The following is an 18,944-nucleotide window of genomic DNA, read 5'->3' on the forward strand; positions in this document are numbered from 1 at the left end:
AATTCTGATTGCATATTCACCATATTTTATATATACAACAATTCAGATTTTCTATTTAGTCCTATGTCCATCATTTTGGTAAATTGTGTTTTTGAGGATTTTGTCCATTTAATCTACATTTTCTACTATTTGGGCATAAAATTGTTCACAATATAAGAATAAAAAATAAACATAAAAAATAAATCAGTCTCACATTTAGAGCTGATTATAAGTAAATCTAATTTAATCTTAATTCACATGAAATAACCTTGTGCAGTATTTTTAATGCTTAATTACTTGCTACTCAATCACTCATCAGTAATTTTTAAAATATGAAAATAACATTTAATAAAAATTTACTCTAATATATATCCTTAAAATTTACGTAAATATATAAATCACAGTACTCTCATTTATCATGCCATATATGTATATACATCAACACACATATATGGGAAAAAGCTAACTTTTTTTTCAAGTTTATTTATTTATTTTGAAAGAAAGAGAGAGAGAGAGTGAGCACGAGCAGCAGAGAGGCAGAGAGAGAAAGAATCCCAAACAGTCTCCACACTGTCAGCAAAGAGCCTGACACGGGGCTGGAACTCACGAACCATGATATCATGACCTGAGCTGAAGTCAAGAGTCGGACGCTTAACCGAGTAAGCCACCCAGGTGCCCCAAGAAAAAGCTAACTTTTTATCAGGTCTGAGAAAGGAAGAATTCATATAATTTATTAACTGTCACTGGAAGAACAATGACCACTTTCTACATAGCTCCTTTATTTACTCTTACACAACTCTGAATAATCCTCTGGCTCAAAATAACAAGTGAATTCTTGAGAGAACAATTAAGCTACCAAAAAAATCAAACATAAGGGGAGAGAGGGAGGAAAATATATCATAATAAAATATGAAAAGATACTCAGGAGACTAATATTTTGAATACTGTTCATATAATCTTCACTAGAATATGCTACAAAGACAGGAAATGGTCTAAATAGTAATAAAAGTTGTGTCAGACCATTGTTCTAGTAATTTTATGAAAAACAAAGAAAACACAATCATTTCAAAGTACCTGAGCTTTTTTTTATATATATAAAATCAGTATTTCAATTAAGTATGTGGATACTTCACACGTACACATTACAGGTTTCTAGTGAATAAAGTGCATAATTATTATACTATCCCTTTTTTTCTTTTAACTTACATTACCTAGATGTAGCTTTTTCAAATATTCTATTGGTTGACAATAAACATCACTTGATTACACTAATAATTTTATTGCTTTTTATCACTACTTACAAAATTATCTTGGTGTTAAAATACTAGAAAAAAATATAGGGTATTATATGAAAAGAACAAAAGGTCCTACCTGTTTCAACCTCATGAAGAACGTCTCTGTGAAAGTCTTTCTGCTGAAATACCAAAATCGCTCATTTGGAGGGTACACCCGTACGACAGTCTCCAGGAGAAAGCGGACAGGCTCCACCACCTCTGTGACTACCATATCCACTGCCACAGTCATGTACACCCGCTTATCTGCAGTAGAAATTTTCCGTACATACATTATGCTGTCTTTATCATTCCTTGACTATTTAAGAAAACAAAGGTTCCCCACTTATGAAAAAACTAAGGTCCTTTCCAATCATGTTACCATCTATGTTTAATTTTAAATGTTGTACTGTCTCTTTGATTAAATGGGTAAACAAACACGTTTTCCAAGTATGCTTCTCAATACTCATGATCCTATCTAAACCAATGGTCAAAATCTCTCACAACCTAACTTTTTCCTTCCACAAATCAGGTCTTTAATATAAAAAATAAGATAAAATTTTCAGATAAGATGTAATTTTCTTTTACACAAAAACTATCTTTCAAATTTCCCCAAAAAACTCTGGAAAATCACAAGAATTTGCCCTTTCATCTTATAAAAAGAGATACAAGAAACTATTCACTTTGATGAGATGCATGAGGACTGTCAAATCAAAAGAGATGTTCAACCTTCACGATGCTAACTTTGTACAGGAAAATGCTTATGCAATGTTGTATATGCTTTAAGGTCTGTCAGTACCCTCATTGTCCTCTCACTGTATGTTCAGGAAAAACACTGATTAAGGTTCTTCTGCACAGTTATATATCTATATCAGAGTCTTGGCAAGTAATTTTAGGCAATAATATAGTGCTATCAGTCACAATTTCAGTTATTATTTAAAATGTTTACTTGGCCGAGGCACCTGGGTGGCTCGGTCAGTTCAGCATCCAACTCCAGGTTTCAGCTCAGTTCATGATCTCACAGTTTCATGAGTTCAAACCCCACGTCAGGCTCTGCACTGGTAGCTCAGAGCTTGCTTGGGATTCTTTCTCTCACTCTCTCTCTCTGCCCCTTCCCAACTTGTGCTGTCTCTCTCTGTCTCTCTCAAGTACATAAATAAAACCTCAAAAAAAAATTAAAATGCTTACTTGGCCACAGACTTATTTTTTTTTAAGTTTTTTAATGTTTTTTTAAGTGTGTTTCTTTATTTTGAGAGAGAATGAACAGAAGAGGGGCAAAGAGAGAGGGAGAGAGGAAGTGCAGAGCCCAATGCCTGGCTCGATCTCACAAACTGGGGCTCAATCTCACAAATCATGAAATCTTGACTGAGCAGAAATCAAGAGTGGGACTCTTAACCAACTGAACCACCATAGCCTTTTTTCATTTAGATCCAGAATCTTGTAGGCTAGTGTCTAATGGTTTCCTTTAGTTTCACAATAGGCTGAAATACGGATTTTATTTTGTTTTATTTACCCTACTTGAGATTCATTGGTTTTCTTTTTTTCCTTTTCTTTTTTTTAAGTAGGCCCCATGCCCAGTGTGGGGGCTTGAACTCACAATCCTGAGGTTAAAAGTTATGCACTCTACCAGCTAAGCCAGCCAGGCTCCTCTTATTGGGTTTTTCAGTCTGGGTTTGGCTATTCCATATTGTCATTTCTTTGCTACTTCGTAAATATTTTTAAATTTTATTTTGTCCAGCATTTTTAGTTCTCGAAGCTCAAATAACTAAGCCCAGTAAAAGAAACCTTCAATAGTGTTTTTAAAAAACATTATACAACATTTATGCACGTCAACTACACTTCTATTAATGTCAAATTCAACAAAAAATTCATTACATTCTTACGTAATGCAAGCATTCTACCTGCAAATTCAAGAGAAATGAGGATTCACTAGACACTGTACTTGACTTAGCAGACCTTAAAGTCCAAGGAGAGTACTATCAAAGTGTAAGAGACAATAACACAAAACAGAATAGAAAACACAGCTTGGTGGTACAGTGAAAAGATCTAAGACATTTCATCTCCAGAGTTTCAACTTCTTTTGTAAGAAGTCAAAGTTTTATTCATGAATCCTTTGAGTAAGTTATAATCTCAGGGACATCATTTGGATATTTTAGAAATCAAGTCAGTGTTTTTTATGGCATATGAAATAATTTTAAATTTAAAATACATTATCTTTTGGATAAGAATATTATTGTAATATAGTATTAAATTTATTTTAATAGAACAAATAAACTTTAAAATATATTATCTTCTGATAGAAGACCAAAGATATATTAAAGAACAAAATCAAACTGAACTATGTGTTACATTAAAAACAGATAAAAATTGCTGTTATAACTCACTATTTGAAGTTCTTATATTTTATTCTTCAAAATTATCAACTGGCTTATTTTTCTCATTTTCATGTTTACTTTCTGAATGATTATAAGACAGAAGTTTACAGGCTGGTCTTTACAAGCCTGTAGGCAGAATTTACAAACTGTGGGTGTAAAAATTATTTATTCCTAATACATGAAAGGCTCTATAATCATTATTATTTTTCTTTTTAGCCCTCATTTTGAAATAGCTTGATGTGTGATCAAATGCATGCAATTCATGCAACTGGTAAATATTCTTGCTAAAGAAATTTGAGAATAATTACCATGTAATGCTCTTCATTAATATATTTCTATATTAGTATTCATTAATGTTCCTGTTTTAACCAAAAATCTACTGTGGATATAAAGAAACGAATATAAGACAAAAGATCAAGCCAATGGATCCGTTATTTTCTCAATACAAATTATTGGTTGAATCACAGTAAAGCATTTAGTGTAACTTATAACATTAGTTGTAACTCATGAGGTAAAAATTTAAATTTTAGTTTAAGGACAGATGGCAGTGGGGTAAAAAACACAGACAATTAACAGATATCTGGATAAAGTAGGAATAAAAATAAACACAATGGGAAGAATGACAGATGTACTATTTACCACTCATAAACTTATCGTTTAACACTAGACATGTCTAACAAAATGAAAAGGTAAACAACACAGAAAAAAGCGTTTACCACAAGTGAAATCCTGAATACACATTACTAAGATCCCAAAGGTCAAAAGACTAGAAAAATAATTTAAAAATAAAAAATATAAGTAATCTATAAGGAAAACAGAGAACAGTTACCAAAGATATGCAAAATTCCAGAATTTGCTTTCCCTATTTCTTCCATACTCTGCTTCAAAATAAAATAACTCTATAGTAACATATAAAGCACAAACCCCAAATATTTTCTACATAATCTAATAAAACTAATTCACATATCTTTGAGGAAGATTCTTTTGAAAGTGGAGGTTTTCCCCATAATGCATAAAGTATTTTTAAAAACCTGCAAAATTTATGGGGCGCCTGGTTGGTTCAGTTGGTTAAGCATCCAACTCTTGATTTCAGCTCAGGTCACAATCTCACCATTTGTGGGATTGAGCCCCACATCAGGCTCTGCACTGACAACAAAGAGCCTGCTTGGGATTGTCTCTCACTCTTTCTCTGTCCCTCCCTTGCTCATGCTGTCTCTCAAAATAAATAAACAAACATTTAAATATAAAAAATAAAGACTTTGAAATCTAAATAACTTCATTTTAAATAAGCTCCAGAATTTTTAAAAACACAGCAAAACAACATTGACCATAATATAAAATTTAAAGCAAATAATAATGAATAATTTGAGAAAAGTTACCTTTTGGGGTTTCTTCATTAAGTGCCAGAAATATTGGCACATTGGGGTTCCAAATGCCGGTAATAACATAAGCTCTTCCATCATAGCTCTTTCCCATGGATTCCTATAAAAATTCAGACAGAAATTACTGAGAATACATGCATCAGGAAAATCACCACTTTAAATTATAAACATATCTTACTTTAAGCAATCAAATTTAATAAAATTTGGATTTATAAATGGATTTTTTTCTGTATTATTTGCCACCCTACAAAAGCATTTCTTTCATTATTAAATTCTAAGGCTTTCTTCAGAGTTTCTATTTACAGACACGTACCTCTTGGATAGAAGGAGCTGTACCTTCATATACTGACTCACAAAAACATAGTATTGGAGTGAAGTTATAGTTATCTTAGACTTCTGGTCATAATTTCATATACCTACATACAAGGATATCCACAGTTTCTATTAAAACTATAGTGTACATCTCACTGAAGATATTTAAATTGAATTAATAGTAAGTCAACAGAAAAGCGGTATTTTTCTTCCAGTGTTCTAATTTATAATATATTCTTAAAATATTAATTTACTTTATCACAATTAACACTTCTGAAAGTTCATACTTTTCTATTATCTATGTCAGATACTTGTATACTGGCTTACGATCAGTAACCAATGTTAGGAGGCTAATAGAGGTAATCAACACCCAAGTTGATTATCTCCCATTCACTCTTATACTTGCTCCCTCCTTCCCTTCACTCCTCCCCTTCTTCATCTCCTCCACTCTTTCAGGCTCCTACTAAGCCCACTCCTGACCCTCACTGAAGAAGCCGGCAACTCCTATCATGAAAGCAGGATCATATACAGTTGCGTGCATGTATGTACATGTGCAGGGGAGGGGAGGTTAGAGGTGTCCCCACGGGAGAACAGCACACAGCATACAAGTATGTGCATATGCAAAAGTGTATTATCTACAGAACTTTAAATTTCCTGTGCCCATTTCCTCATATTATGAATAGAGAGTGCTAGAAGTATCAGACTAAAACAAAGATAAATACTGTTTTTCCAATTTTACCCCCACACAGAAGCTTCTCTGAATCCCTATAAAATTATTTGTCATTTGGTAATTATTGTGTTTATTTTCCTAATGTATTGGTGGTATTTCACTAATCGAACTGTACAGCTTGAGTGCAGGGACCCTGCATTCCGGAGATGAAGTACACTCAAGGCCACATTAAGGAAATTCACTCAGCACCTTCAACACTTTCATATATTCATATTCATTTTCTCTCTGTCCCCCCACCCGTTCCTCTCTCCCTCCCTGTGCCTATCCTCTCTACCTTCTCATTAGATCCCCATTCAAAACAAGAATGGGCATCTGACCCCCCAAAAAACCCAATCCATTTCTGAACAAGAGCTTGTGCCATGCTTGACTCCAAAAAGATGAGTGAGCCCAATCAAATTATTTCTTTCAATTAACAAACACCAAGAAAAGTAGGCAGTCAGCAGTGGAGCTGAAAGGTTTTAATAAGAAGCCAGGCACTGACAGGCCACATAAAAAATGAAGTGATAACAGAAATTAAAAAGTAGGAAAGAACACATAAAGAAGAGTAGAGTATTAGGAAACTGTTAAGTGGTAGGAGAGAAACGGAGAAAAACAAAAAACCATTAAAAATGATCATGCAGTCAAAATACAAAGGCAGATACTGGGAGACAGGGAAGGAAGGAGGAAGAGTGAGGAGCAGAAAGAAAAGGGGCAGAGAAGGTGCAGGGAGGGAGAGATGAAGGCAAGGAGGGAAAGGGGAAGAGAAGGAGAAAGAGGAGACAGAAAGAAGGAAACAGAAAGGGGGAGGGGAGGGAAGGAGGTATAGAAAGACAGGGGGGCAGAGCACCAGATCTCCGGGAGCAAGGGCAGCAGTGAAAAAAAGAGAAGGAGCAAAAAAAAAGAGACTCAAAGAAAGAGCAAGCCCATGGGGGGGACGTGAGGCAGACAGGAACAGTCCAAATAGCAAAAACCACTTTGTAGTGTTTAGGTACAATTTCATGAAGATCAATAATCTCTTCTATCTTCAAGGTGTTCTAAGTGGATCTCTGTTTCTTATAACCAAAATAGCCTAACTCAAACATCTGTATTTTTATGTCTTTGTAGTTCTCATAATACACCACCACAATAATACTGTCTTACATCAAAAGCCCTCAATAACAGTTTCTCCTCATCAAGTACTGCATTTTTGTTATTGAACTAGACCTTTCTATCACACAGACCGGCTTGCTCCCAGCCTCTTATAAAGATGCTTCTTGGAGCGCCTGGGTGGCTCAGTCAGTTAAGCGTCTGACTCTTGGTTTTGGCTCAGGTCATGATCTCAACGGTTCAAGAGTTCAGGCCCCACATCGGGTTCTGAGCTGACAGTGCTGAGCCTGCTCGGGATTTCTCTGTCCCTCTCTCTATGCCCCTCCCTGGCTTTCTCTCTCTCACTCTCCCTCTCTCAAAAAAAAAAAAAAAAAAAAAAAAGACAAACATTTTAAAAAATATTTTAATTAAAAAAAAAAAAAAAGATGCTTCTTCAACTGTCTTTGTTGAAGAGTTCTTCCTAACTCTTCTGTCTCCACCACAAGCAGAGCTGACAAAATCAGGGACAGCAGGTAAGGGACATCCGGACAACCTAAGTCTCTGCCCAAACTAGAAAAGGCAGGAACCCTAGGTGCTCTCCTCTTAGGAAAATAAACTAGGAAATACAGACAGAATGTGGCAGTTTACAATGGGAACATAGCAGAAAGGGCATAACACAGAGGCCGGAGAACACAGTAAGCCACAAATGAACTAACTGTCAAGTCATGAGCAAGCTGAAGCTATGAGGTCAAGTAGGCAAACAGTAGGGTAAAGCAGACACACGGTACTGGAAAGAAATAACACACAGAAAAAGTAAAAAATGTAAGTTTGTGTTAATCTATCCACTTGTTAAGCAAATATGAGCCTACTATAAGCCATGGTCTATGCCTATTAAGTATCCAGCAAGGAAAACAAAATGATCCTGACCCTCGGGAGCTGAGAGGCTAATGTTTTCCAAACAGCAATTTGTGACTCATCTGTGGATCATCAAATCAATTTAGTGGCTTATGACCAGACATTTTAATCAAGTAGAAGAAAAATAGAGTTCCTCATACACCTAAGGAAGGGGTAAGAACGGTTTCATGAAAATTTTATTTCTGCTGTTCTACACAAAGATTATAAGCATACTGGATTAAAATACAAATGAATTTGTAACTATGAGTCCAGCTACTGGCCCAGTGTCAATAAATGGTTAATTGTAAAGCTCCACAAGCTTTCTGAGGCATTTCTATGACTTTTAAATTACATTCCAGTTCCAAGAAACCAGGCTCTACTGAGTTTTCAGCTTTTCTTGGTACTTTGCAGTTATGCTTTTCCTAGGTACTATAGGGGAGTAAAATTTGGCACCTCAAAATGTATCTCTTTGGCATGTAGGCTATTTTTAGTCTGATTATTTTAAAAAACAAAAGACTGGGAAAGAACCTCTGACCTCCCCCTTATAGTGACCATAGATAACTACAGTATAAAATAAAGCAGGTGAAATAGGGAGGAACTTAGCAAAGTCTGTTAAAATTCCTATGTCCCATTGTTTCTGAGTGGTCTAGCAAACATTTGTTTGCCAAACATTTACTTTTTTTCATCTTCCTATGGACTGTCTTCTTTCCCTTTGAGGTCCCCAACTTCTACCCCTTCTCCTTAGCTCAGAATGGCATATAAACCTCATTGCCTGACTACCTGTAGGCACCATATTCTTACGAAGCCCCAACACATATGGAATTAAATTTAATTCTCTCCTGTTAATCTGTCTCATGTCAGTTTAATTCTTAGACTAGCCAAAAGAACCTTGAAGGGTAAAGGAAAAACTTTCCTCACCAACTGTATCAATGGCTGTGGATCAAAAATTCTCATTTCCTTATTCCTACAGTATAAGGATCTTCACCAAAAATATTCTCACTACTGGAAGACAATGGAGTCTCTGTTATTTGTATCCCCAAAAAACCAAATTTTATTTATACATGATTTTGTTTATATAATATATATGTGTAAGTAATACGGACATTTGACTAAAATATATTTTCACCTATAAATATGACTTTCTCTTTCATGTAGATCTTATATTAAACTAAATTTATAAACTTACAAAATGTCTCAATCCATCTTGCTTATTAGAAAATATTCACAGGGAAGAAAAGTTAGCATTCTTAAACATTGTTCAAGATAAAAAGTAAATTCTCACAAATTGTGAAACTAAATACAATTGTAGGATTTTCCAAAGTCTGTCAGAAAAAAAGTGCAAGAAAGTGAAATTTGTTTTCAAAGTGTTCACATAATTAAACGAGTCATAGAAGAACATAACATCTTGTTCTAGAGGGAAGAACTAAGGCTAATTAGGCTAACTTATAAGGGATAGGATTTCTGGTGATTACAAAGAATTGACTTCGTAATAATCAGAACTGTCCCATGGTTTCCATTATAAGGTAATAAGTTCCATTTTATGAGATGTGGTCTAGTCAAAGCTCAATAACCATGTAGTAAGATAGCACAAAGATCAGTAATAAATCACAACTACTGATAACTGCAAACACAAACCCTCCCAATTTTACCAACTATTTGTTGTACAGAAGCTTCAATGCTGACGAACCCTTTGATTTCAACATGGACTCTTCAAAGTGGAGGACTGCTCTGCCAAAGACACTCAAGACCAGGAAGTTCAATGCCAGTCTGTAATTCTATAATCTGCATTTAGGTTTCTCTGCCAGTGATTCACCTTAATCTTTTAAACTCCAAAAGACCATGACTAACTAACACCTAGGAACTTGTATTACATGTTCCTAAACTACCTCGTTATGGAATTTTCAGGACTCCAAAATGCTATGACTTGCCTTAGGTAAAACCACTTGTATTACTGGTAGGTTGTAAAGAGCGATGGAAGAAAGCTGACTTGTTTTCACATTCAGTGGAACTGGTTTGTTCTTACCTTACCTATCTGTGCAATGCTTCTTCTGTATTTCTGTGGCTCACTGTACCAATCTAGAAGAGCACTTAACCCACTGCTGTAGTTACACACTTAAGAATCTGCTTCCATCACAAATCTGTGAACCCACACATGGTAAGAGCTATGTTTTACCATAGCTATAAGCCCAGACTCCACACAATGCTTGCCACACAATTATGTATTCAAAAAAAGGTTCAACGAACCATTGTAGGGCCACTAGAAAATCAATGTGACATTACCAGGGAATAACTCTAAAAAGTTGACATAATTGATATTTAATTCACATCTGTAAAACTCAGCTGAAAAGATGAAAACACGTAGTGCTTGTTATCTATCAGTAAGTGTAAAAAATCTCAGTCACTTTATACTTAACTACTTTATACCTAATACTCTATTTCCTACATTTCTAAATCACAAAGTAAATGTTTTCATTAAGTACAATATTTTTGTTTAAAAGATAGTATACTATTTTCACATCAAACATCAACTTGAGAATATATATTAACCTTCAAGAACATTCCTTAAACAAATACAACTACGGTAAATATACTTTGCTAAGGACAGGTTACCAAGGAGTATAAATTCAAAAATGGAAGTGCTTTAAAGAAAACAAAAGCATTCATCACAGTCCTCAAATAATAATAGTGCATTAAAATAAATGAAAGGCACCATATTCACTCTAAGCATGCCTGTTATAATCATGTACTTGTTATTTTTGGCTCAAAGAAAAGATTATCTTCCTAAAAACCTAAATAGATGAATAGATGGACATTGTCATAAACTATCCTTTTATTTGCTTTCATTTAGCATATGATTTTTTGGTGGAAATTTTCCTAAATCTCTCCCTCATAAGTAATTTTAAGTTTGGGTTTCCAAATCTAATTAGTACTACCACACAGCTGAAAGTTAGAAACAATTTTGACAATATGACAAAATCTTTAAATAGAAAATACTTCTAAAATATAAAATAACTATCATCTATACTTGGTTAATGTGCTTAAGATTATCATTACCATATCCAGTAAATGCATGTCACTGTTCTTCACGTTTCGACCTGGGCTTAATAACATTCCAAAACATCTGAAAATATTGGGGGGGAAAAAAAAGGACAAATAAGGTATCAAGAATATATAGAAGCCCAGTGAGCAAAAAGCCTTTTTATAATAACTACACAATCTGAGCTCTGTATTTACAAGTAGCTTTAGGTTTTTTTAAAGAAACACCACAAAAAAAGAATTCATTAAGGTACATAATAAAATCACATAGAAATAAGTTATCTAAATTCCCAGATCTTTATTTCTACATGTAAAATATTACCAATGATCAGAAACTGTGATAAAATGGCCACAAACTACTGACTGAAACAAAACATAGTAGTGAGATATGAATTAATTTCTAGGTAGAAATAGACTTTATTTGCCTTGGAGTTATTTTAAACATACAGATCAAAATCAACCAACCCAATTAAATGAAAAAGGAGATTAAAAAAAAATAAGACTGTGCTCTCTCTTTGTATCAAGCCAGATTAACAGAAACAATTACCCTGGCCTTCAACAGTCACTTTCACTGAGTAGCCTGTTAATATTTATTATACCTTAAGTTTGAAAAAAAAGTTATATGAAGGTCATTACTAAATGTATTAGTATATTAGTGACGATATTATCCAACATACTATATACGATTAACTATTTACTTTGTTCTGTGTTTCCTGATGCTAGAGAAGCTTTAGGAATCCCATCAATACTACCACTTTATTTGTGAAGGATTTTCATAAGCTCTAAAATTCAGCTAAAATCTAACGTTTTTATTTTTGTTAGACTATTATTATTTCTGCTTTTAGGTAAGAAAAGTAGAGTCTAGAGAAATTTAACAATTTACTCAAATTCTTTTCCCTATTAAATAGGTCTTATAAATCTAGAGGCAATGTGATCTGTCTTCAGTATCCCTCTGCCAACAACGCACAGCCACACTTACTAGAGGGTTTGTATTGCAGCTCTCCAAAATTTTTAAATATGCTATGGAACATTTCATACAGAGATAAAGAATGTAAATAAATATGTTAAGATTTTTTTCATTTCCAAATACTGGCAGCTGACACATCAATACTTAATCTGATCCTTTTTATTTTCTGAAAGTTTACCTTTCTAATACCACAGCTTTTTCTTCCATGAACAAGATAAGTCTTATCCCAATCATGAGTCTAGTAAGTGGTAAAACAATATATACTTCCTGTGAGTACTTGAGGATACCATGTTCATGGTTCTCTTTTGGCATCCAAAATCAATCAAGTACATGACAAAGATAAAGTTCAAACATATTACTGTACCACTGAACAAAATGGAATCTACTAAAAAATACTTTAATATTCATAATTTTAATATAATTACTATACAATGAAAAATCTCCCTATTAATTCCTATAATATACACTGTACAAATTAAATGTTAATTATGTAATTTACTGTACTATTTCTTATACTATTGCTTAAATACTTGCTAAGCAACAATAAAAGAGTGAATTTTTTTTCAAATATAAAATTTGGTCCCCTCAACTAAGAAGTCAGGTCAATAAGGTCAGAAGACTTCTCTCACAATACCATATGCTTTGCTTTGGCTTGCATCTCTCACGGCTTTTTTAAGAAAAGATTTGTATATTATAGGGTTTTTGAATTAAAAACTATCATATACTTATTGTAAAAAATTAATGGATACCAGAATATATAAAGAAAATATAATTTATCCTTTCTCTAACGTCAGCCCCCTTAAGAGCCAATGTTAACAATCTAGTATGCATCCCTTTTTGTTCTTTTGAAAACTTAAAGTTTTTCATCATTTTTTTTTTTTTGCCAGGCACTTGCAGGTGAATGGTAAAATTGGTACAATTTTATATTTTCTTAATATTCTTATGTTAAATTCTACTGCAAAAAGAGCCTTGGAAGTTTAGGTTTTCCTTAAATGGCAACAGCTCTCACTTTACTTTGATGATCTTTTTTTTTTTTTTTAATTTTTTTTTTCAACGTTTATTTTTATTTTTGGGACAGAGAGAGACAGAGCATGAACGGGGGAGGGGCAGAGAGAGAGGGAGACACAGAATCGGAAACAGGCTCCAGGCTCTGAGCCATCAGCCCAGAGCCTGACGCGGGGCTCGAACTCACGGATCGCGAGATCGTGACCTGGCTGAAGTCGGACGCTTAACCGACTGCGCCACCCAGGCGCCCCACTTTGATGATCTTTGACGTGCTGCTCTTTTCCTGGGTTATAAACAAAAAATCCTGCCACCAACCAGTAGTGTGACCTTAGAGAAAGCACCTAACTCCCTTGAGCCTCTGCTTCCTCTTCTAGAAAATGGGAGAGGTATAATATATGAACTCTAAGTAAGTTCTTCCAACACGAAGACTGCACAATTTTTCTCCATCAAGCTGTATTAGTCATTTCCAAAATTATATTTCATTAAAGCACATCAGGCTTCCTACAGAGATAAGCGAGGTCTATTAGGAATAATGTGTCAGTAATTAGATAGATATTATTAGTACCACAAACACCTAATGCAGATATTAAGTGTTTCATTGGGGAGGTCAAAGCATTCAACCTTTCCTTGTTAACTCTATAAATAATGTAGAAAATTGCCATCACACCTGTTTTCTCAAGGAGTTCACAGTCTACTGGAGGAGGAAAATACAAGTAAACAGGGAATTACAACCTGATATGGTAAGTTCTAGGACTGCTGTATAAAGCACAGATGAGGCATATCCAACATTATTTATAATATAGTAAATAGGCTGACCTGACCAAAACTTGCAATCAAACCTCCTTAGAATGAGATATTATATTATTACATTAATTGTAACAGATACTTAACTTTTTCTTAAGTTTATTTATTTTTAGAGAGACAGAGACAGAGACAGCAACAGCGCAAGAAGGGAAGGGGTAGAAAGAGAGGGGAAAAAGAATCCCAAGCAGGCTCCGTGCTGCCAGCACAGAGCCCAAGACAGGGCTCGAATTCACAAAACTGTGAGATCATGACTGAGCCGAAACCAAGAGACAGACGCTTAACCAACTGAGCCCAAGCCAACCTTAAGTCAGACATTACTATATTACTGCATTTTACATTTCAAGACAATCTGCATATGAAAAATGACAAAGCTTGTTTTCAGGAAGGTTGAAGTGATTTGTCAGAACAAAGCTATTACGTTAAAGGACTGGGATGCAAGTCCATATCTATGATCCAAAACTGCTGGTCTTCTATACATTGAACTCTGTCGTCTCCCTAGCCTATCAGAAAAGATTATAAATCCCTTATGTGACCCAGGACAAGTTATACACTGCAACATCTCACTTTCGACATTTCTGAAATACAAATGTTATCGCTTACAGGCTCACTGTTAATGTAAAGATGAAAAACCTCATGGTGAAAATACACTGTAAACTATAAAGCAGTTGCGAATTATAAATTATTATTACAATTGCCACTATTAAGAAGAGAAAGTCTGGGGTGCCTGGGTAGCTCAATCAGTTAAGCATCAACTTTGGTTCAGGTCACAATCTTGCGGTTTGTGAGTTTGAGCACCCCATCGGGCTCTGTGCTGACAATTCAAACCCTGGAGGCTGCTTCAGATTCTGGGTCTCCCTCTCTCTCTGTTCCTCCCCCACTCATGCTGTCTGTCTGTCTCTCTCTCTCAAAAAAAAAAAAAAAAAACCTTAAAAAAAAAGTTTAGCCTTCCATAATACCTATGAGTTTTTACTCAAAACAGAGCTTTTAACAGCAAGTTAGCATCCATACAATCACCAAAACTCAGCATATCTAGCACTGCTTTAGACTTCAGAAATGGAAAAAAGTGAGAAAAACAAAGATGGTATGTTAATGTCCTGCAACAGGAAACTGAATTTTTTTACTTTTGCTTTTAGTCCATCAAATGATTAGGATTCTATTTACCTCCATTTATGCTGCTAGAAGACTACCGATAAAAATTAAGAAGGGAAGAAAGGAAAAGGAAAGGAGGCAAACATCTACCAACACCAGTCAAGGAACACTGTCTCTTAACTGAACTTTCGTTGTTAAAATGAAAAGTGACAGTATGTCAGAAGGAGGTAAACAGAAATACAAAGAAAAGCTGTAAGTCAGTTAGATTTCTTTTCAGAATATACAAACACACTACAAGCTAAATTCTGAAAAAACTGGAATCCCAGTCTCACACTAAAGAAGTTAAAAAAAAAAAAAAAAGATAGTTGGAAAAGTCTTCCAGGTGAGAAATGTTGGGATTGCTTTTCCCTGACTAAAGGCATCAAGTAGAGATAGATACACAGGTATTCCTCACTGCGCACAGTACAGGGAACCATTAAAATAACCACACAAGCCAAAACTGTACAAAGCGATGTTATAATCAATGGGAAAAATTATGATTGTTTTGCAAACAACTTTTTTGTTGTTTTGTCAAAACTTTAAAAAACTCTTTACTGTCAGTTTTAAGTATATAAAGAAATGGAGAAAAAAAAGTGAAGCTTATTTAGCCCCTTGTAACTTAAAGCGCTTAGAAACGCTGACAATTAAGGTGTCTTGCTTCTTTGGAAACAATTATTAAGACTAGCTTGAACAGTGCTTGCTTTCCTCTCATACAATTCACGGCATGGGGTAAGCGTCTTTTCTTTGAGGAATTCACGTTCCTTTCTAAGTCTGAATCAGCTTCCAATATTTTCTCCTTTGCACTTTTAATGTTATGAAAGGTCTCTGAGGGCTCCTTTAATGTGAAGCTTTTGCTGGCATCACCTCCTCTGCGACATTCATCCTTTTCATCACAACCACTTTATTTATGCTGCTAGATTAATCCTCTGCCTGCCTATCTAGATTCCACTGAATAGTGGCAATGTCAACATTCCCGTGGTCCTATTCCTTTCTAATTCCATCTACGTCCTGTTCAAATCCCGCAGAGTTATTTGTACAGAGCACTAAAGGTTCTGCCATGCCACATGCATACTATTCACTGCTGCTTCCTGTCATGATGCATGAATGTTTTTAACAGCATGCTTCTACCATATTTCTTCCAAAACTTAGCTAAGAAACTGCATCATCTCCAGTCCTGTAATTATCGTTCCCATTCAATGTGGCAACTAACTTCAAAATGTTGGCTTAAACGCTAGCAAAACTAACTAGAATTTTAGTTTTTGTTGCAGTCTTCATCCAAAGTAGAAGTAAATGCTTCATTTCAACCATAAGCACCTTTCTATTCCTACTGAACTTAAAGATGATGGAGTCCATCAGAGTCCATCAGACTTTTTCAGAACGGCTCATACCACAGCTTCACACAGGGTTTAGGTCTCGTCCTGTTCTCGTTCTGCTGTCACCATTTCCAAATCTTCTAAGATTGCATGACATTTCACTTTCCACATTACCACTTTCCATTTCTTTCCTGCACTTTGATCTTTGTTGGCCAACTCTTTCAATTATCCATTTTTGTGAAATGTTCGGGAGGTTTCCCACTGAGTGGTAAGGAGCAACACAACAACACACTCTGTGGTCTGAGAGTTAACTAAGCAACAGATACGCTGTGACCACTACCAACAGAATGTGAATGAAGTGATGTGCCTGGTCACTGATCCTGTACTTATGTAGTGACAGTGCACTGAAGAGTTAACAGCAAAGTTTTCACTTTCTACAATTACTCAAAATTAATATACCATGGTGACAAAAATTTGAACCACGTGGCTATAGGACTGGTGTTATTTAACTAAACCAAAGTAACATAAATTTGTGCATTATCATAACTGTAAAATAATGCCTCCTTGTCTATACACATAAGTTCTAAAAAATCTAGCCACAGCTTTGTCTTCTTATGTAGCAGTCTACTCTGATTCTGCAGGCTACTCTGATTTCCACTTATCACTCAAAACAGTCTCAGTAGCGATCATGATTGTGGTACTAGTGATAATACCACCAACAGTAACAACAAAAAGCATTTATTAAGCATTTATTCTGAGTCAGGGACTATTCCGAATACTTCACAGGTATTACCCAATTTTTTCCTCTCCAAATTCTTAAGAGGTATTATTCACAACTTACACATTAGAAACTGAAGCACAGACAAGTTAAATAACTTGGCCAAGGTCATTGTAGAGCCAGGATCCAAATCCAGATCAAAGACTCCACAGTTGTGATCTTGAGAACTTTACTAGCTTCAATGCCATCAGTCACAGGAAGAAGTCTCTCCATTAAGTTTTATACTTGTAAGCAAAACAGGTTTAAAACACTGGCTGTTCTTTTCTTTCCAATCTTCAGGTGGGAAATTTTTACTTTCTCCCTAAGATTACCTGGAACACTAGGACTAATTACTAGGAAAAAAATAATTTAAAATAGATGCTTAGGATTGCTTTAGATTTGCTATCAGTACACAGAATTTAATCTACAAAGAGGCTATTAAAGAAGAGGTAATATTTTTAGGTCTTTTTCTTCTCTTTTTTAAATTATCAACCAGTAAACTTCAAGAACATACAACAACCTCCAAACATACCATCCAGGGGCAGTAACTCCCACATTATAATGGATTGAAATTTGAAATGCAGAACCATTTTCAAATATAAATACTTATACTAACACCTTTCAAATATAAAAAGAGAACTTAGCTATAGTCAGATAGAAAATATAAAATTAAAAAATTATTAAAACAAACCAATAAATTTCAAAATCTAACACTTGGCCTGATCACTGCTAAAAACATTTAGTAAATCAATTATTTTGCTTTACTATTCAGTAGGAATAATACAAGAAATCTGGATAATGATACATTATTTAGGCTTTTGCATATACCAGATATAGGAATAAAAATAAAAGCAAAACTGCAAGTATTTTTATAATTGAATGTACCTGAATATACCTGTAAACACAATTCAAAAACCTCACAAAGCATGGCAAAAAATAAAATTATTCCCCCTAGCTACTACTGGTTAACAAGGGCTTGTTTTCTCCTACACAAAGGTAAATCAAATGTAGGTAGAGACAAAGATCAGCAAAAAATTATAAAATCAATTATATGAGAAAATGTAAAACATACACAACTTCAGCAAATTTTACTGAATAAGAATAATAAGTGATTCCAGGGACACACCTGGGTGTCTCAGTTGGTTAAGTGGTTAAGCATCTGAATTTGGCTCAGGTCATGGTCTCACAGTTCATGAGTTCAAGCCCTGAACTGGGTTCTCTTCTGTCAGCACAGAGCCCACCTCAAGTCCTCTCTCTCTCTCTCTCTCTCTCTCTCTCTCTCTCTCTCTCTCTCCCTCACACACACACACACACACACATTTAAATACGTATATATATAAACATTTAAATATATATAATATAAAATGCATAATATATATAAGCATAAAATATATTTTATATATATAATATATATATTATATATATAAAGAATAATAGTGATTCCATCTGGACTCCCTTTTTTTCCCCAGCTATTAATTTCACTTCCTTTTTTTCTTCTACTCTTTATTTCATCTACACTTTCTTCCATGTCTATTGATACATTTTTGTTTTATCTCTTCCATCTGAAGTTTTATCTTTCTTTATATAGTTGGCAGTAGAACTGATATGATTTACTGAGGAATTAGGTGTACAGGAAGAAAGATCTGACTCCAAGTTTTTCACCCTGAGTCAATGGAAGGATCAAGTTACAAATTGGTAAGACAGGGGAGACTATGGAAGGAACAGGTTTGGAACAGGGTTGGGAATCAAGAGTTTGAGTTTTGAACAAATAACCTTAAAATGCTAAATGAAGAGGTGAAAAGGAGTGAGCAGAAGATATCCTAACATTACTGGCTTTGCCTTCCTCTGAACGTTCCTAGAAAAGTCGCAAATTATGAAAACAACAAGAATTTCTCTGGGGCAACATTAGAGGAAGAAAATGTGGTTCTCACATTGGTTCCAGTTAAT

At 34.7% G+C, this 18,944-nt stretch overlaps 1 protein-coding gene across 6 annotated transcripts in view; it reads right to left on the reverse strand.

Annotated features, from left to right (window-relative positions):
- The window catches only part of RABGAP1L (RAB GTPase activating protein 1 like), a 770,330-nt gene that overhangs the window by 645,370 nt on the left and 106,016 nt on the right, over positions 1 to 18,944 (reverse strand). For all 6 annotated transcript variants that reach the window (XM_047076973.1, XM_047076974.1, XM_047076971.1 and 3 more), the window contains 3 exons: positions 11,042 to 11,108; positions 5,005 to 5,107; positions 1,351 to 1,517 (listed from right to left, as the gene is read on the reverse strand). In XM_047076973.1, the coding sequence (XP_046932929.1) occupies positions 1,351 to 1,517; positions 5,005 to 5,107; positions 11,042 to 11,108 (337 nt within the window). The remainder of the gene's footprint in view (positions 1 to 1,350; positions 1,518 to 5,004; positions 5,108 to 11,041; positions 11,109 to 18,944) is intronic.

Source organism: Lynx rufus, unplaced genomic scaffold (assembly GCF_022079265.1).
Source record: "Lynx rufus isolate CCGP_SWC_20201006 ecotype Redwood Valley unplaced genomic scaffold, mLynRuf1.p SCAF_15, whole genome shotgun sequence".
NCBI classification, from domain to species: Eukaryota; Metazoa; Chordata; class Mammalia; order Carnivora; family Felidae; genus Lynx; species Lynx rufus.